This window comes from Fundulus heteroclitus, chromosome 5, assembly GCF_011125445.2.
Source record: "Fundulus heteroclitus isolate FHET01 chromosome 5, MU-UCD_Fhet_4.1, whole genome shotgun sequence".
In the NCBI taxonomy this organism is placed as follows: Eukaryota; Metazoa; Chordata; class Actinopteri; order Cyprinodontiformes; family Fundulidae; genus Fundulus; species Fundulus heteroclitus.
Window position 1 is genome coordinate 43,944,682 of NC_046365.1, and position 18,402 is coordinate 43,963,083.

General features: G+C 48.7%; 1 protein-coding gene across 5 annotated transcripts in view; it reads right to left on the minus strand.

The window, feature by feature from the left end:
- Nucleotides 1–17,990, minus strand: part of LOC105920162 (CSC1-like protein 2) — a 29,922-nt gene extending 11,932 nt beyond the window's left edge. The window contains exons 1-8 of one of the 5 annotated variants that reach the window (XM_036137714.1): nucleotides 17,756–17,990; nucleotides 10,226–10,443; nucleotides 6,147–6,226; nucleotides 2,636–2,674; nucleotides 1,529–1,619; nucleotides 954–991; nucleotides 693–835; nucleotides 541–603 (exon numbers count right to left, since the gene is read on the minus strand). In XM_036137714.1, coding sequence (XP_035993607.1) covers nucleotides 541–603; nucleotides 693–835; nucleotides 954–991; nucleotides 1,529–1,619; nucleotides 2,636–2,674; nucleotides 6,147–6,226; nucleotides 10,226–10,417 — 646 coding nt within the window. In that variant the 5' untranslated portion in view covers nucleotides 10,418–10,443; nucleotides 17,756–17,990. Of the gene's footprint in view, nucleotides 1–540; nucleotides 604–692; nucleotides 836–953; nucleotides 992–1,528; nucleotides 1,620–2,635; nucleotides 2,675–5,343; nucleotides 5,383–6,146; nucleotides 6,227–10,225; nucleotides 10,444–17,755 lie in introns of all 5 variants that reach the window. The other 4 variants (XM_036137713.1, XM_036137716.1, XM_036137717.1 and 1 more) reach the window with 4 other exon arrangements.
- Nucleotides 17,991–18,402: the final 412 nt, after the last annotated feature.

An 18,402-nucleotide genomic window follows, 5' to 3' on the forward strand; every position in this document is an offset into this window, starting at 1 on the left:
GACTGAACAACGTTTCCTCAGACTTCATGTGGCGTATGTAAACTTGTGGCCTCCGCTGTAGAAACACCAAGTAGTCACTAAACCAGGGGAAACCAGAAACACGTTTTCCTGCAGTGAGGATTCACCAGAACCGGGTCTCCACAGCCGGTTCTGGACTCACAGCTCTACCCGGGTCTACGTCTAGAACCACCTTCTAGAGTCAGAGCACGTCTACGCGCCGCAGAGCGGCTAGCGCCACAGAGCGGCTAGCGCCACAGAGCGGCTAGCGCCCCGCGGCTAGCGCCCCGGAGCGGCTAGCGCCCCGGAGCGGCTAGCGCCCCGGAGCGGCTAGCGCCCCAGAGCGGCTAGCGCCCCAGAGCGGCTAGCGCCACAGAGCGGCTAGCGCCCCGGAGCGGCTAGCGCCACGGAGCGGCTAGCGCCCCAGAGCGGCTAGCGCCACGGAGCGGCTAGCGCCAAGGAGCGGCTAGCGCCCCAGAGCGGCTAGCGCCACAGAGCGGCTAGCGCCACAGAGCGGCTAGCGCCCCGCGGCGTCACCGTTACCTTCTCTGGACGGAGGGCCAGGAGCGCCCCGGCTCAGGAACGCATCTGCACTGATAATTCGGACTAAAAGAACCAGAAACACGTCATGTGACAGGAACCCACAGACCAGAGTCCATCAGAGTCCGCGGGCCGGTTCTGATCTCGGCCCTTACCCAGCAGGTCCCCGGAGAAGTTGACGGGCAGAACGATGCCGACGGACAGGACGCCGACGACCACCAGCAGCCCGATGATGTGGCGCTGGAAGGACAGGTAGTGCACGGCGTCCTCGCCGCATTTCTCACGGATCTCCTCGTCCCTGGAGAGGAATCAGATCATGGTGACGGGTCACCGATTAACCGGGTCACTGATTAACCGGGTCACCGATTAACCGGGTCGGCCCCAAAAAGCAGAGAAGCTGCTGAGTCCAAACTTACTTTATTCTGAAGATGGCCGTGAGCCAGGAGCAGAAGCCCTGCAAGAGAAAGCGTCTGTTAGGATCAGAGCGAGACGAGGAGGCAGAGCAGCTTCAGCCCCGCCGGGGTGGGGGGTGGTGGGGGAATAATATATAATAATAATAATATAAATATAATAATAATAATAAAAATAATATATATAATTGTCCTGTCCTCCACTGCACTAACCCCCCCCCCCCCCCAGTTTTGGTGGAACCTTCAACATTTGCTTTTCCATCGGGTGGGTTAGCCTTTGAATGAACCGCTAGCCTATGCTAAGCTAACAGCTAACCTATGCTAAGCTAACAGCTAGCCTGGAGGTTAGGCTACGTTCCTTTTACGTGTTTCCGGTCTTTATTGAAGGCTAGGCTACATCCTGGATGGTTACGGATACCTGATCCAGAATAGATCAGAACCTGGACAGAACTCAGAACCAGGTGCTGATGTTTGCTCTGAATAACCAGGAGATCCCTGTGAGTATCTGGATGTTCAGATCTGACAGATGAAAGAGGAGGAAGAGCAGATGAGGAGGAGGAGGAGGGATCAGACGTCCTTACGTTGTCTCTCTGGTCGAAGTCCACAGAACTCGACACCGAGGTGAGGCGTTCGTAGCGATCTGGAGTCTCTGAGTGCATCGCTGAGGCAACGCTGCCAAAACAGACAGGAAGGACACAGTTAGCATGCTACCATGTAGCCGCTCTGACCTTTGACCTCTACGTCTGAAAGCTGGTTCCTTGACACAACAATAACTAACAGGAGGTGAAGACACAGACGGAGCTGCTTCAGGGTGATGGAAACCAGTCATCATCAGCTTTACATCATCAAGGCTGAGTCCAGCAGCTGGATCTCAGAACCAGCAGCTGGATCTCAGAACCAGCGCCAGGAAGGGACGGGAACCAACAGGCCGGTGTTCACTGAGCCCTTACTGGTCCCCTCATCTTCACGAAACTGACCAAATCTCAAGCCCCTCAAAGACTGAGGCCACCAAAATGTTGAGTTAAAGTTTAGAAATTCACCAGAAATAGAGACAATCTTCCAGATAGCGACATTGAGTCCAGAACCAGAACCACCACTGGATCACGACGTGTGAATTAAAGCAGCACTAAGTCATTTTACACGGTGCGCCCCCTACTGGACCGTTTGAAAATAGGACTGTAGGAAACAATGGCTGCCTTCAGCGGGGCGAGAGAGAGAGAGAGAGAGTCAGATGGACGTAGAAGATGCATTAAAACGTGACTTAGTGCTGCTTTACGCCGGTACCGATAAGAGTGCCAGAATGGCCTCAGAGAACAGCGCCGCCATCTGGGGGAGTGAGGAGCGGCGCCGCTGGTCCTCCACACAGAACCAAGACTGTTCTGGTGGTTGGGGACCCAAACCGGGTTCCTCCTGGAATAAACTATTATAAACGGCGCCGTCTTGTCCCATTTCTGACCAGATGGGGGCGCTGCCTGACTAACGGCTGAATGGGCCAGGCAGTCCGTGCCACAGCTCCTCCTGATGCAGAACATTTGGGTTAGTTCAGCAGCTGGAGGCAGCAGTGACGCTGCGGGAAAGTTGAAAATGCCTGGTTTGGTCTACCTGGATCCGGACGAGGCGCGCCGACGTTCACCTACTGACTAACACGTCACAGGGTCACCACACACTGAGCTACGCACAGCCGTTACCTTTTCACCGGCTCATAGTTATCTGTGTCTCGTCTGCGGCTGAGTTAAAGGCGGAGAGAGGAGCGAGGCGTTAGGCTTGGTGAGTCACACACACCTGTTACACCTGTTTACGCCGTCTCACCTATTACATCTGTTTACACTGTTAAACCTGTTTACACAGTTACACCTGTTTACACTGTTACACCTGTTACACCTGTTTACACTGTCTCACCTGTTTACACAGTTACACCTGTTTACACTGTTACACCTGTTACACCTGTTTACACTGTCTCACCTGTTTACACAGTTACACCTGTTTACACTGTTGCACCTGTTACACCTGTTTACATTGTTACCCTGTTACACCTGTTTACACTGTTGCACCTGTTTACACTGTCTCACCTGTTTACAACTGTTACACCTATTTACACTGTTACATCTGTTACACTTGTTACACTCTTACACCTGTTTACAGTCACACCTGTTACACCTGTCACACCTATTACACTTGTTACGCCTGTCACATTTGTTACACCTGTCACATCTGTTACATTTGTTACAACTGTCACATCTGTTACACTGTCACACCTGTCACACCCGTTACATTTGTCACACCTGTTTACATCTGTTACACTGTTACACCTGTTTACACTGTGGCACCTGTTTACACTGTCTCACCTGTTTACACCTGTTACACCTATTTACACCTGTTACACCTATTTACACTGTTACACCTATTTACACTGTCACACCTATTACACTCTTACACCTATTTACACCTGTTACACTCTTACACCTGTTTACAGTCACACCTGTTACACCTGTCACACGTATTACACTTGTTACGCCTGTCACATTTGTTACACCTGTCACATCTGTTACACTGTCACACCCGTTACATTTGTTACACCTGTCACACCCGTTACATTTGTTACACCTGTTACATCTGTTACAATGTCACACCTGTTTACATCTGTTACACCGTCACACTTGTTACACCTGTCACACTTGTTACACCTGTCACACCTGTTGCACTGTTACACCTCTTACCACTGTCACACCTGTTACCACTGTCACACCTGTTACCACTGTCACACCTGTTACACCAGTTACACTGTCACACCTGGTTACACTGTCACACCTGGTTACACCTGTCACACCTGTTGCAGTGTTACACCTGTTGCACTTTTACACCTGTTGCAGTGTTACACCTGTTGCACTTTTACACCTGTTGCACTGTTACACCTGTTGCACTGTTACACCTGTTGCACTTTTACACTTGTTGCACTGTTACACCTGTTGCACTTTTACACCTGTTGCACTGTTACTCCTGTTGCACTTTTACACCTGTTACACTTTTACACCTGTTAGACTGTTGCACTGTTACGCCTGTTGCACTGTTACACCTGTTACATCTGTTACACCTGTTGCACTTTTACACCTGGTTACACTGTTGCACTGTTACACCTGTTACACTTTTACACCTGGTTACACTGTTGCACTGTTACACCTGTTACCACTGTTACACCTGTTGCACTGTTAAACCTGTTACACCTGTTACACTTTTACACCTGGTTACACTGTTGCACTGTTACACCTGTTACCACTGTTACACCTGTTGCACTGTTAAACCTGTTACACCTGTTGCACTTTTACACCTGTTACACTTTTACACCTGGTTACACTGTTGCACTGTTACACCTGTTGCACTGTTACACCTGTTGCAGTTTTACACCTGTTACCACTGTTACACCTGTTGCACTGTTACACCTGTTACACCTGTTACACTTTTACACCTGTTGCACTTTTACACCTGGTTATACTGTTGCACTGTTACACTTTTACACCTGTTACCACTGTTACACCTGTTGCACTGTTACACCTGTTGCACTGTTACACCTGTTGCACTGTTACACCTGTTACACTTTTACACCTGGTTACGCCTGTTGCACTGTTACGCCTGTTGCACTGTTACACCTGTTACACTTTTACACCTGGTTACACTGTTGCACTGCTACACCTGTTGCACTGTTACGCCTGTTGCACTGTTACACCTGTTGCACTGTTACACCTGTTGCACTGTTACACCTGTTACACTTTTACACCTGGTTACGCCTGTTGCACTGTTACGCCTGTTGCACTGTTACACCTGTTACACTTTTACACCTGGTTACACTGTTGCACTGCTACGCCTGTTGCACTGTTACGCCTGTTGCACTGTTACACCTGTTACACTTTTACACCTGGTTACGCCTGTTGCACTGTTACGCCTGTTGCACTGTTACACCTGTTACACTTTTACACCTGGTTACACTGTTGCACTGCTACACCTGTTGCACTGTTACGCCTGTTGCACTGTTACACCTGGTTACACTGTTACACCTGTTACACTTTTACACCTGGTTACACTGTTGCACTGCTACGCCTGTTGCACTGTTACGCCTGTTGCACTGTTACGCCTGTTGCACTGTTACACCTGTTACACTTTTACACCTGGTTACACTGTTACACCTGTTACACCTGTTGCACTGTTACACCTGTTGCACTGTTACAGACACACTCAGAGCATGGAGGACGGAGGGTTAGCGGAGCCAGAAACAGGAGTATGACTCTTAGTGGTCTGCAGGACGTCTGCAGAGACAGACACCAGGAGGAGGAGGTGCAGCAGCTGTTAATGGAGGCGGCAGAAGCAGAGAAGGTGTTAGCGGATAAACCAAACAGAAACATACTATTCCCGCTCCTCCAGGTCGCTGAAACGCTTCTTCAATCTTTAGAGAGCAGAAGGAGAACAAAACAGGAAGATGAGCAGAAGTTACTGTCCAGGAAGCAGCAGGAGAACATTGAACTCAGAGATGCTCATGGTTCTCCAGAGATGTTCTCCTGTCGAACGGCAGCTTCAGGCTCACTGGACCCGGACGCCTGAACCCTGAACATCTGTCCTGGATCAGAACCAAACGTCTTCCTCCCAGAGTCCAGCAGCGTTCTAGACCAGGAGCATCCCTTTAATGGCTGACTGTAGAGTTCGGGTTTTATTTCAGTCCGGCTGTAAGAACAGAACTTATTTCTGCTGAGAAAATAAACTTTGGGTTCTGGAGCTCTGCCACGGCGCCACCTGCTGCTCTGATGGCTGTAGTTCCTCAGTCAGAACTGAACACGCCAACAGGCCCGCTTCATACCTGAACATCTATGGATCATGAGCCCGACCACCAGAATTTATCATCCAGGTCTGGTAACTATGATCAGGTTTGTCCTCCAGAACCAGAACCTCTTCCTGCAGCGTGGATACTAAACTTTATTTCAACCAGTTCTGGCTCCGATCCGAACAGATCGTGTATTTTTAGGAATAAGTGGTAATAGTGATTATCTGATTAACCTGAGGGCATCAGAGCAACAGCAACACCTTCACAGGTGTGATACGGACAGTTAGCTCCACGCTGCCCCGTGTGGCGACTACAGGACAGCGGCCACTAGGGGGCAGTGATCAGAAAACAGCAATGAATAATGGCAGCCTTCATTTCCTGAACACCTTTACCTGTCGGCATCGGTGACCAGCGCCAGGCGGCCATAATCCCAGGCAACCTTCCTCAGGATGGAGAAGACGAAGAGGAGTACCTGAAGAAGAGGAGCAGCGTTATGACATCATGAAGACGTGACACTCACAGCCTTTCCTTTTACTGAAACAGCAGAATAGTTCTGGAAATGGGTCGGGTCCCACATCTCATCAAACACCTCCTGTTTTAGCTCCTTTATGTTCATTTCATCTGTTCGTTTCCAGCTATTCCTCCAATTCAACGTTTCTCATTCCTTCTTCCAACACAAAACGATTCTGTTCTGGAGGTTCTTCAGGAACCCAACCTCAGGAACCAGAAATATAGCGTGTTAACGTGGAAGTCGCCGCCTGCTGAGAACCAATAAAGCAGCAGCCCAGTTCCTGGTCTGTTTACAAACATGCTGCTGGTTCCACTGGTTCTGATCCGATTAGGCAGGTTTATTAGCAAAGCACATTTCAGGAGAAAGACACATAAAGTGCTTTACAGCATTAAAGCATAGAACAATAATAACTGAATAATAACGGATTGAATAAAATGTATAAAAATGTAAACAAAATAAAACAGGGAAATACAAACTAAAATCAAATATTAATGATTTTATGAACAGTTGGAATACAAACTTAAACTAATGATGTTTCAGTAAAACAGTTTAACTAGAACAGTCAAAGATAATCCTAAACAAATGTGTTTTAATCTTGATTTAAAGGAACTCAGGCTTTCAGCACTTTTCCAGTTTTCTGGGAGTTTGTTCCAGATCAGTGGAGCATAGGAACTAAATGCTGCTTCTCCATGTCTGGTTCTGGTTCTGGTTCTGGTTCTGCAGAGCAGATTCTACTCAAGATAAACATGGATTAGTTTTTCAGATCCTGCTGAGACATCAGTCCTTTAATCCTGGAAATGTTCTCCAGGTTCTAGAAGGTCCACTTTGTCTTCAGATGGAGGTTCAGGTGTGAGTCAGAAGTTTCCTGTTGACACAAAGAAGTCTCTGTTCTTTAGGGACGATTTGAACCAACTCAGTTCTGTTTAATAATAAATCCTGGTCAACAGGGTCAAATGCTGCACTGAGGTCCAACAGAACCAGCACTGAGGTTCTGAGGTCCAACAGAACCAGCACTGAGGTTCTGAAGTCCAATAGAACCAGCACTGAGGTTCTGAGGTCCAACAGAACCAGCACTGAATTCCAACAGAACCAGCACTGGGGTTCTGAGGTCCAACAGAACCAGCAGTGAGGTTCTGAGGTCCAACAGAACCAGCAGTGAGGTTCTGAGGTCCAACAGAACCAGCACGGTGGTTCTGAGGTCCACCAGAACCAGCACTGAAGTCCAACAGAACCAGCACTGGGGTTCTGAGGTCCACCAGAACCAGCACTGAGGTTCTGAGGTCCATGAGAACCAGCACTGAGGTCCATCAGAACCAGCACTGAGGTCCAACAGAACCAGCACTGAGGTTCTGAGGTCCACCAGAACCAGCACTGGGGTTCTGAGGTCCACCAGAACCAGCACTGAGGTTCTGAGGTCCACCAGAACCAGCACTGAGGTTCTGAGGTCCAACAGAACCAGCACTGAGGTTCTGAGGTCCATCAGAACCAGCACTGAGGTCCATCAGAACCAGCACTGAGGTCCATCAGAACCAGCACCTTGATCAGGGCGGTCTCTGTACTGTGGTGAGGAAACCTGACTGGAGAACATCAAAGCGGCTGGTCGTTGTTAAGAAGGTGAATTAATTAATTGTTGAAACTTCTTTTCAGTAACTTTACTGATAAATGCCAGCTTAAAGATGGGCCTGTAGTTCTGCAGATGTGAATTATCCAGATGTTTTTAATAAGTGCTGGTTTTAAAACCCCTGATGAGATGAATTTAGTGGATCAGGTCAGATGTAATGAGAAGCTGGAGTTTAAGGAAGGTTGTAGGTAGGATACCAAGACAGAAGGAGGAGATAAACTGATTTATCATTTATTCTGAGCTTTTAGAGTTGAGCGGCTGAAATGTAGTCATTTACTCTGCATTTATTTTTTAGGATAACAATGGTACTGGATTTGGTGTGGATGAGCAGATTAAACCACTAATTGTTTTTTGATTTCTCTATTAATTAGTTGGTAAATTGCCTGCAGGCCCTGATAGAGATTCTACTTTCAAAGATAACAGAAATGATCAGACAGGTTACGGAGACGGTGGAAATATTCACACCCTGCTGATAAGTCCAGACTGTGTCCTCAACTGTTTTTGTTGCTGGTTTACATGTTGAGTCAGACCAAAGTTATCAAGTTTATCACGCAGCTTTTCTGCATCTTTTAGCTCATCAACATGTTGAATTGTGGGATGTTGAAACATCCCACAATTGTTAAAAAGCCAAATCAGTGCATAAAACAGTAAAAGCTCGTTAGAATCATGGAAAAGGCTTTTTTTTCTTAAAGGCATACTATGCAACATTTTTCAGTTAATTAATGTGTTCCATACCGTTTTGGATGATTAAATGAGTCATTTCAGGTTGAACAAAGGTTTTCTCGGCCGCCCTGGGGGTCTGTGGGGGAAATACCGCACTTGCAATTGCAAGAGCTCACGGCCCGCACACACAGAAGTCTCGCTTTACGGTGAGAACTCCATGTGTTTTTGCCCTGCCATTCACTATATGCACGCGCGAAAGCAACAACAAAGAACCGCGTGTTAACGTCAAATAAACATGCAAGCATATTGAGTTTTTTTTATTTTTTATTATTATTATTATTATTATTATTATTATTATTATTATTATTATTATTATTATTATTTTGAATGTTGGCGAGGCGGTAGCGCGAGTTTGGCGAGGCGGCCGCCTCACCAAGATAGCGCTGCGGGAAGCTTGATGTTCATACCTTCACTGTGTTAGTCATTGTTTGTACTGCCGTTTTTTCCACTTTTCGTTGCGTTCGCCTGTCTGCTAAGATCAAAACAACCAAAGCGCCTGGTTTGACGGAGAAACCAGAACAACTGAGCATCTTTACGACAGTGCACTTTTACTTTCGCCCTCTGGGGGGAGCCTCGCTGGAAAATCAACCCCGGTTGCATAGTATACCTTTAAATAGCATCAGAGTTTGTTTATGGCTTTTATCTAATTTTCCCAAATATTCAACAGCCAAATTTTCTAAGGAAAACTTTCTTCCAGTTCAGTGAATCATGAAATATTGCTGCAACCCCTCGCCTTTCTAATCTTTTCTATTTTAACTTAAAACTTTCAGTTAGTCCAGGTGATTTGTTCTGGTCATCCAACCATGTTTCAGTTAGAAGCATAACATCCATATTTAGGTGTTTATGTAGGTGTTTTTGCTGATAATGACCTTATATTTAGCAGAGCCAGTTCTTCAGTCTGAGGTTGCTTTAGACGGGCGATTATTCTAACATTTAAATACAGGACACTGGATTTAACTCTGCTGGTTTCTGTTATTTCTCCTTTAGTGATCTGGAGAGGTTTTCTCCTGCATCGTAATGCAGAGGGAACAGATGCATTCTGGGGGATCGTAGGTGTAACGCTGATGTCTGGTCCTGTTTCAGACTTCACACATAGAGAGATGGTCCTGAGGAACCGGACCCAGTTGGTTCTGATGGACTGTAGCATGCTTACTGTACCTAGCCATACTCTTCATCCCAGCAGGTTTCTGAACCGTCCTGGCCTTGAGGAGACGCGTCCTAGCTGAGGACTAGCTGCAGACTTTTGAGCCTTTCAGGAAGTGTTGTTTGCTACATTAAACTTGAACGCTTTATTTTTTATCTGAGTAGCTTATAAACTATTAACAACTGCACCATATTTCCCCTGATAAGTCTCTCCTGCTGCTTTTTCAGGGCCTCTGCGTGTTACCTGTGACGCTCTCACCAAATGTTTATTATGGTCAGATAATGACAATAAAATCTCTTGGTTCTAATTCTTGCATGATGTACGTTTAATGTGGGCAAACTGTGTCAGCAGAGAGTTAACCTGCTGAAGCTATTTAAGAAGTCTGTCCTTGTGTCTGAGCGCAGAACCAGCAGCACGGACAGAGCTGCAGGTCAAACGCCTTCATGACTGAGCTGCCACTCGGCCAACTTACCAGGAAGCACATGAAGTCGAGGGCCAGCACGGTGGGCACGCCTCCAAACGGCAGCCCCTGGAGCACCGTGCTGCGGATGCGGGCTGAGTAGCAGTAGTCTTTGGATTCATTGCTGGCTGCACAGTTTTCCTGACCGCTGCAGGCCTGGCCGCTGCCCAGTAACGCCATAGTGACGATCAGCGCACTGAGCATGCTCACTGCCACATCCTGCTGGGGATCTGCAGAAGAGAGAGCACACACGTTGGCTATGTTCAAAAAGCTAAAAAGGCCAATTAAGGTGATCTTCTGCGAGAAATTTAAAAGTCAGTGTTTCATCCTCTGTGGTAGTAATTTGTAAAATGATGCAGTAAACGCAGAGAAGGCCAGGAGCTGAAGCAGCAGTGAGGAAACCACAGCGCTGCCCACGCTGAGGTCTAGCTTACCAAGGCAGGGAGCGCCACCTCGTGTTCTCAGGCTGCAGGCAAAATACGGGACACTTGAATTTAGCTAAAAACGGTTGGCATCCCTCCAGGCTGATGACGCCACAGCAGAAGGTCTGGGCTGCAGTGACTGTGGGCATCATCCTCTCATCTACTCTGTGACCGCGCCGTAGTCAGTTTGCTGCTCGTTACGTTTATCCTGCATCTGTTTGTGGGGACCGGAGAGGTGAACGTTTACACCAGGGACCAGCTGCTAATAGCTCTGCTAATAGCTAATAGCAGAGCTAACAGCTAATAGCTCTGGTAATAGCTCTGAAACCGCTGCAGCGCGGCGGCCAGGAGGAGTCGTGGGGAACGAGGATGGAGAAGGTGGGAGCAGAAGGTCCAGGCCATCCATCCGTCCTCATAGAACATGACGGATCCCTCACAACCAGCGCCAACCCCACACCAGCAGAGACAGCAGGTAGCTCATGCTAAAAGCTCTGGACCAACATAAACGGGCCGGCTTCCATCTGATCAGAACCGTATGGCTGTTTGTTAATGACAGATGGTGCAGCCTGGTCATGGTCACCGGTCTCTCTGACGCTGAGGTCCATTTGGGCCAAACTGCAACAACAATGTTGGCTTCAGAAACGGCACCGAGCATCACCAACAGAACCCCACACCCACAGTAAGACACGGTGGAGGCAGCATCATGCTCTGGGTTACCCTCCTACACATGGAGCTTGAGTTTCTGTCAAGGTTCTGACCCAAACCCTTCTGAATTACTTTTTGCTGAATCACAGCGAGTCCAAACATCCATCCAGATCAACAACAGGACTTCATGAGAAGTTCTGAAAGAGCCGATCCAGAGCCCAGAGCCCAGAACCAGTTCCAAGAGCCCAGAACCAGAGCCAAGAGCCCAGAACCAAGAGCCCAGAACCAAGAGCCCAGAACCAAGAGCCTAGATCCAGATCCCAGATCCAGAGCCCATAACCAGATCCCAGATCCAGAGCCCAGAACCAGAGCCCAGAACCAGAGCCAAGAGCCCAGAACCAAGAGCCCAGAACCAAGAGCCCAGAACCAAGAGCCTAGATCCAGATCCCAGATCCAGAGCCCATAACCAGATCCCAGATCCAGAGCCCAGAACCAGAGTCAAGAGCCCAGAACCAGAGCCCAGAACCAGAGCCAAGAGCCCAGAACCAGAGCCAAGAGCCCAGATCCAGAACCAGAGCCCAGATCCAGAGCCCAGAACCAGAACCCAGAACCAGAGTCAAGAGCCCAGATCCAGAGCCCAGAACCAGATCCAGAGCCCAGAACCAGAACCAGAGCCTGAACAGGAGGTTCCCTGACAGGAAGTCTGTGGGTTCACCTGAACCGTCTCACGTCCCCAGAAGGTGAAAGAACTGGAGAAGTTCTGCAGGTCCCGTGGGCAGAGAAGAGGGAACCTGCATCAGAACATTTAGGACCAGTCCAGGGAATCTGAACCGACCAGATTCTGGATCGTCATTTCCGGTCAGATGGGCGGACCCGGCTGTGTGGACCTACTGGACCTACTGGACCTCTGGGTCTGTGGCTGCAGGCGTTATCCGTGCTGCAAGGCTCCAGAACCGTGGACGGTTGTGGCCCAACACAGGAAGACCAGCCCGCCTTGGCACTGGACTCCAGACGTGGTGCTGCTGACCACAGGTTCTGTTTGGTTCCTCCTGGCATTCAGAACAGTTCAGAGTTCTGCAGCTCCGACCCGGTAACAGGGCTCTGCTGGTGCTGCTGCTCCTCTCTGGGCCCCATCAGAACCAGCAGAACCAGCAGTCTGCAGGGGGAGCTGATGGGGAGGTTTCCTGTGAAACCTGCCGCCTGACGGGTCGGTCCGGCATCGGTTCAGACGGTTCTGATTGGACCAGAACTCGTTGAAGAGCGCAGCCCTGCTGTCTGCAGCTGGGAGATAACGATAAGCCGCCTGAGACCAGCTGACAGGAAGTGAGTCAGCAGCGGGTTTCCCCTCCAGGCTGCTCGCCGTCCACAGACCCAAACTACCTCTGGTTCTGTTGACCCGACGGGTCGGCTCCAGAACCGCCATCTGACTGTGGGTGACGGGTCGTCCTTCCAGCCGCTGGCAACTAGAGCAGGAAAAGCTTCTGCTGCTCATCACCTGTAAAAAGTTGCTGCCTTCAGCAACAGGTGTCACAGGCTGGTTGCCATGGCGATACCTGTGCAGCCTTTACCCTGACACCGAGGTCCAGATGTGTGCAGCCGGCCTCTGGTTCTGGTCACTGGCGGTGCTGAATGGATCAAAGACCGGTTCTGAGAAGCTTGGACAGGAAAGAGCAGTTTGATCATTAAATGCATCAAAACTAAGAATTCCCACAATTTCTGGTCCCTGAAGGCATCACCCAGCAGGCTGGACTCTGGTGGTTCTGGTTGGTCCTGCTGGAACAGGAACAGAACCAGTCTCTGGTTTCTTTGAGTTTCTGCTGGATCCAAAGTCCTTCCTGCACCACAGAACCTTCAGAACCACAGAGAACACCAGAAACCGGTCCTGCTGGGTCCAGAACATTTCCCGGTGGTCCTGCTGGGTCCAGAACATTTCCAAAGTTTGCCTCCGTGGCGCTTGGTTTGCAGACCAGGCCGATCGGGTCCAAACAGAACCGCTAAAGGACGCCCAGGTGTTGGTGGGTCCGTGCGTCCCAGTAGGACGGGAAGAACCTCCAGAACCACGTGGCCGGGCCGCAGCGTTCTGTGGTGAATAATCAGCAGCTGCAGAGACGCTTTATCAGGCCGCTGCAGGCGGCGCCGCTGCAGGCAGCGTCACATGACCCGACCCGTCAGCCTTTCCTCTGCAGCGGGCCCAGCAGGTCCGATCAGCGCCACAGACCCGTTTCCCAGCAACACTTGGACGCCTGGTTCTGAACAGAACCTGACTGAGGACTCAGATGGTTCCTGTAACTGTTCCTGGATCTATCTGGTTCTCTACTGATTCTTCGGGTTTTTCCAAAGGTTCTGACAGAAGAACCCATTTTACCAGAAGTCTAAAAATTAATCCATTTAATTTCATTTTGGACTAATTGGTTCCCCTCTGGCATCAAAAAGGTTCTGAAATGTTCTGTTGTCTCAGTGAAAGATAATAAACAGGAGAACAGAACCTCAACCAGACAGGGACAGGCGACCCGGTTCCTGCTGAGCCGGTCTGGGACTAAATCTGGACCCGGTCCGTCTCAGGACCTTCAGAAGGCCTAGAACCTTCCGGACCAGAACCAAACAGAGAGTTACGGATCAGAACTGCCAGCAGCTTAAAGTCTAGAAGGAAAACAAAGAAAAAGAACCGGACCAGGAGAACACCCGACAAACTGCAGAACCCGTTTTCACCAGAACCCTCAGCCTGAGAGGTTCCTCAGACTGAAAGGTTCCTCAGACTGAAAGGTTCCTAAGTCTGAAAGGTTCCTCAGCCTGAGAGGTTCCTCAACCTGAGAGGTTCCTCACACTGAGAGGTTCCTCAGACTGAAAGGTTCCTCAACCTGAAAGCTGCTCTTAGTGATGAGACGTTCTCCTCGTTCTCAGAGCATCTCAGGCCTCCAGAGCTGCTGCTGATACGAGAGGAGGAGAGGGAGCTGATTGGCTGATCCTCCTGAACAGAGGGAGCTGATTGGCTGATCCTCATGAACAGAGGGAGCTGATTGGTTAACAGCGACTCTAGTGACGGAAGTTTATTCAGGATAAATAAATAATAGGAACAATTATGAATAACCATGAATAAAAGTGGAGAAATGTACAAAGAATATATATAAAGTTTTATATTATTTACAGAAATGATCTGAATACTTTGGAAGAAATGGGCAAAGTTGCAGAAGAACCTCTGTATTCTGGACCGGATCCAGAATACGGAGAACAAGCTGGTCCAGAACTTTTAGAGTCCATCAGAACATCAGCAGAACCTCAGGAAGGTTTCTAGCTGACATCCTGGAAAAGTGTGAAGGTCCACCATGAATGAGAAGAAGATCCAGAGCCAGAGCCCAGAAGATAAACAGAAGAATGGACGGTGGTGAAGAACGAGTTCTGATGTTCCTCGTTTGGTTCTGGACCAGCTCAGAAGGTTGATCCAGTCCAGGAGATCCTTCTGAAGGTTCTGCATAAAATATAATTTGAATTTCCTCTCTAACAGAGAACGGGACTGACCAAGACCTTCAGTCCTAGTAAGTCCGGTTCTGGTCTTGGTATCAGGTCCGGTTCCAGCCCAGTCAGTGGGAACGGTCTGAAGGTGGACTGGTTTCAGACATCTCCACTGGAGAACATCTCCAACTACAGCACTGGGCTAAGTTCTGGTCAAAGGTTCTGGTCAGTCACCTCCAGAGAACCTAACTGGACTCTGATCTCCAGCTGTGGAGCTAACGTTCCTCGTCTCTTCCTGGATTAGAGAGGAGTGTGACCCAGCTGAGATGTTCCTACAGGAGAACCCAGACAGCTTGGATGGAGACCTTCAAAGTCTAAACTAAACGCAGAACTACAAACACTGTCTGGATCCAAAGGTTCTGTCTGGATCCAAAGGTTCTGGAACCTAGAACCCGCTCAGGTACCAATCCTGAGGTGAAGGAACCGCAGACAGAACCGAAGGAACCCGTTTGGCTTTGGCAACATTCCCAAGACACCGACTTCACTCAAAGTCCACAAATCTAAAGTAGGAGGAGTCACGGTTAACCGTTAACCTACTAACCAACTAACCCACTAACTAACTAACCCACTAACTAACCAACTAACCCACTAACTAACCAACTAACTAACTAACTAACTAACCCACTAACTAACTAACTAACCTTTTTACTGAACCCGGTGGTTCCGCTAGTCTGACATCTCCAAAGCAGTAACTAGTTAAACCACTGAGCTCTATTATACACTGGAGTGCTAATAGCCGCTGTTAGAACGAGTCGCTTTGAAGCCACCAGCCGCCATATTGGTACTCCCTATTTCCCCCCAGTAACTAGGGAATATGTGCGCTACAGCATCGAATAACGAGGATTTTCTCATGTTCAGGGGGGGCTTAAGACTTTTAAAATGTCAAATGCCATATACTTTATGTTATGTTCTAAAACTATCAAGTAGTGAGAAAGTCATGTGCTGAAATATTTTGCATTTTATTCATTTAAATATATATGTTTAACATTTATAAATATATAAATAACAATATACAAAAACATATATTTACATATGTGTATACATATATATAAATATATACATATACACATACTTATATATATATATATATATATATATATATATATATATATATATATATATTTAATATGAATAACATGTAAAATATTTCAGCAGCTAATTTCCTAGTAGTTGATAGTGTTAGTACATCCACTGACTGTAGAATTACCTGTGAAACGTTTTCACACAGCCAGAAAACTGCTTGTTGTTGCAACCAAATCCTGTGGGATTCTGGGAGAGTAGGGAGTAGCAAGATGGCGGCCAGTGACTTCAGTTTTTCACCTTAATCAGCACTCCAGTGTATTATATAGCTCAGTGGGTTAAACCAGCAAAGGTTGCTGGTTTAACTAGTTACTGCTCCTGGAGGCAAACAGGAGAAAATGTTTAGACAGGAAGGGTGTAAAATACATTATAGTTCAATTTAATCTGCAATTTAACTATTTACGTCTGTTTTCTGGGATTATTTTCATCTACATTTGATTTACAAATGTCTGAAAACATTACATTAATACTGCAGACTAATAATAATAATAATCTATTTTATTTGTATAGCATTGTTCTAAAGTCTCAAAGATACTTTACAAGAATCCAGTAAAATTACAAAAAGGACAGTTAAGCAATATAATAGATAAAAACACGAATAATACGAGACATAAATCCTACATTAGTGAAAAGTGAGTTTGAGAAATGATTTAAATGTGGAAACAAGTTTTTCTCCATAAAGAAAGTTAACAGTAGCAAAAAGTTAGACGTTTAAATTATAAATATTCAGGTTTTTATTTATAAGCAGCAACAAAGTCGTCATTAAGGAAATCACCAGAACCATGGAAGCAGGACGGTTCCTTAAATCAGCTGCTCACCTTCCATCAGAACCGTTCACAGCAAACCGGGTCAGAACCAGCAAAGCGGGTCTGCTGGGAACTTCAGAAACGGGAAGTTTTCCCACAACTTTGGAGACGGTTAGAACTTTTTCAACTTTCCTGACCTTCATCCTAGCTTTGACCTGGTTCCGGGTCCAGGATTCTGACCCAGATCCAGGATTTTGACCCGGGTCCAGGATTCTGACCCGGGTCCAGGATTCTGACCCGGGTCCAGGATTCTGACCCGGGTCCAGAACCCTAACCGTCAGATCCAGGGGATTGAGGGAAGTTGTTTGTTCTGGACCTGAGTTGGACAGAACCCGGTCCACTGAGAACCCGTCCCGTCTTCCCAGAGGTTCTGGTGGGTTCTCTCTCCGCTTTGGACCTGAGCCGGTCCAGTTGGACCATCAGAACATTGTCACTCTGGAAGAAGCGGCTCTCTTTCTGCAGACTGTTTAGCCAACAGAGGAGGTTCTGATGAGAAAGAATGTGCGGCTCGGTCCAATATAACCCCACGGAGTAGCTCCGATGGTTCCGAGGAGGCCAGCCCGACTCAACGGGCCAGAACCAGAACCGGGATGCTGAGGATCTCCTCCCATCATCCCGGGAATGTTCTGGAAGCCCTGCAGCCCCAGCTGGACCGGGACCAGAGGACGGAACCGAGCCCGGTGTCGGTTCTGGTTCTGGAGGTTCTGTGACTCACTGACCTGGTTCCTGCGGCGGGCCGTGCGGGCCGCTGCACCTGCCGCCGAACCGAACCGAACCGCCGCTGCGCCACACAAAGCCGCAGAGACCCGCACATCTCCCACCTGCGTGGATCTGCGTGGATCTGCGTGGATGTGGTCCTCGCAGATGCGGAGGAACATGGGCGCGCGCTGGGCGCGTGCACAGCGCACACATTATATAACCCCCCCCACCGGGCCGGATGGATGCTGGCCGGGGAAGCCGCGGTACCAGGCCGCCAGGGAGACCGCCGCTGCGGCCTGCCTGCGCCGCTGCGGCCGCCGAGCGGATCAGCGGAACCGCGGCCCAAAGCCAATCACCGGGAATTAGAACAAAGCCGGTACCTGACCGTCCGAAGCCGAACCGACGCCTCCTCCGCCGCTGCGCTCTGAAAACAGCCGTCAAATAAACAAATCCTCAGAAAAGCCGCTCCGTCCCGACTGCGAGCGGCCGCGGCGCCGCCATCCCGCTGAAGAGCCGCTTCGGGCCGCAGAGAGCTCCAAACGCCGCCGGGGGACGCCGTGCTTCACCGGGCCGAGAGTCCGCCGCCAGCCGCTGCTCCTCCGCTGCTCCTCCGCCGGCTGTCGGAGGCAAAATGGAGGAGAGGCGGGGCAGTGGCGCCGCGCCGCCGCCAGGGGGCAGCAGGAGCTGACCTTCAGGCTGCGGCTCACCCTCAACTTACACAACCATAGGCTCCGCGCAGAAGAAGAAGAAGAAGAAGAAGAAGAAGAAGAAGAGGGCCGCTGGCGGCCATGAGGGTGTGATGGGTGTTTCTGAGAGACACTGGACATCTCATCGTGTCCTCATGTCCTCATGTGTCCTCACGTCTTCACCTCGTGTCCTCAGCTCAGATCCAATTAAACCTTGTTTACTGACCTTTTCTGATGACTGTCTATTTTTATTAGAAAACGTTTTATTCAGATTATTCAGGTAAAAAAAAAAAAACAAAACAGAAAACCTTCCAGACACGTGTGTCCAGACCAAGACCTAC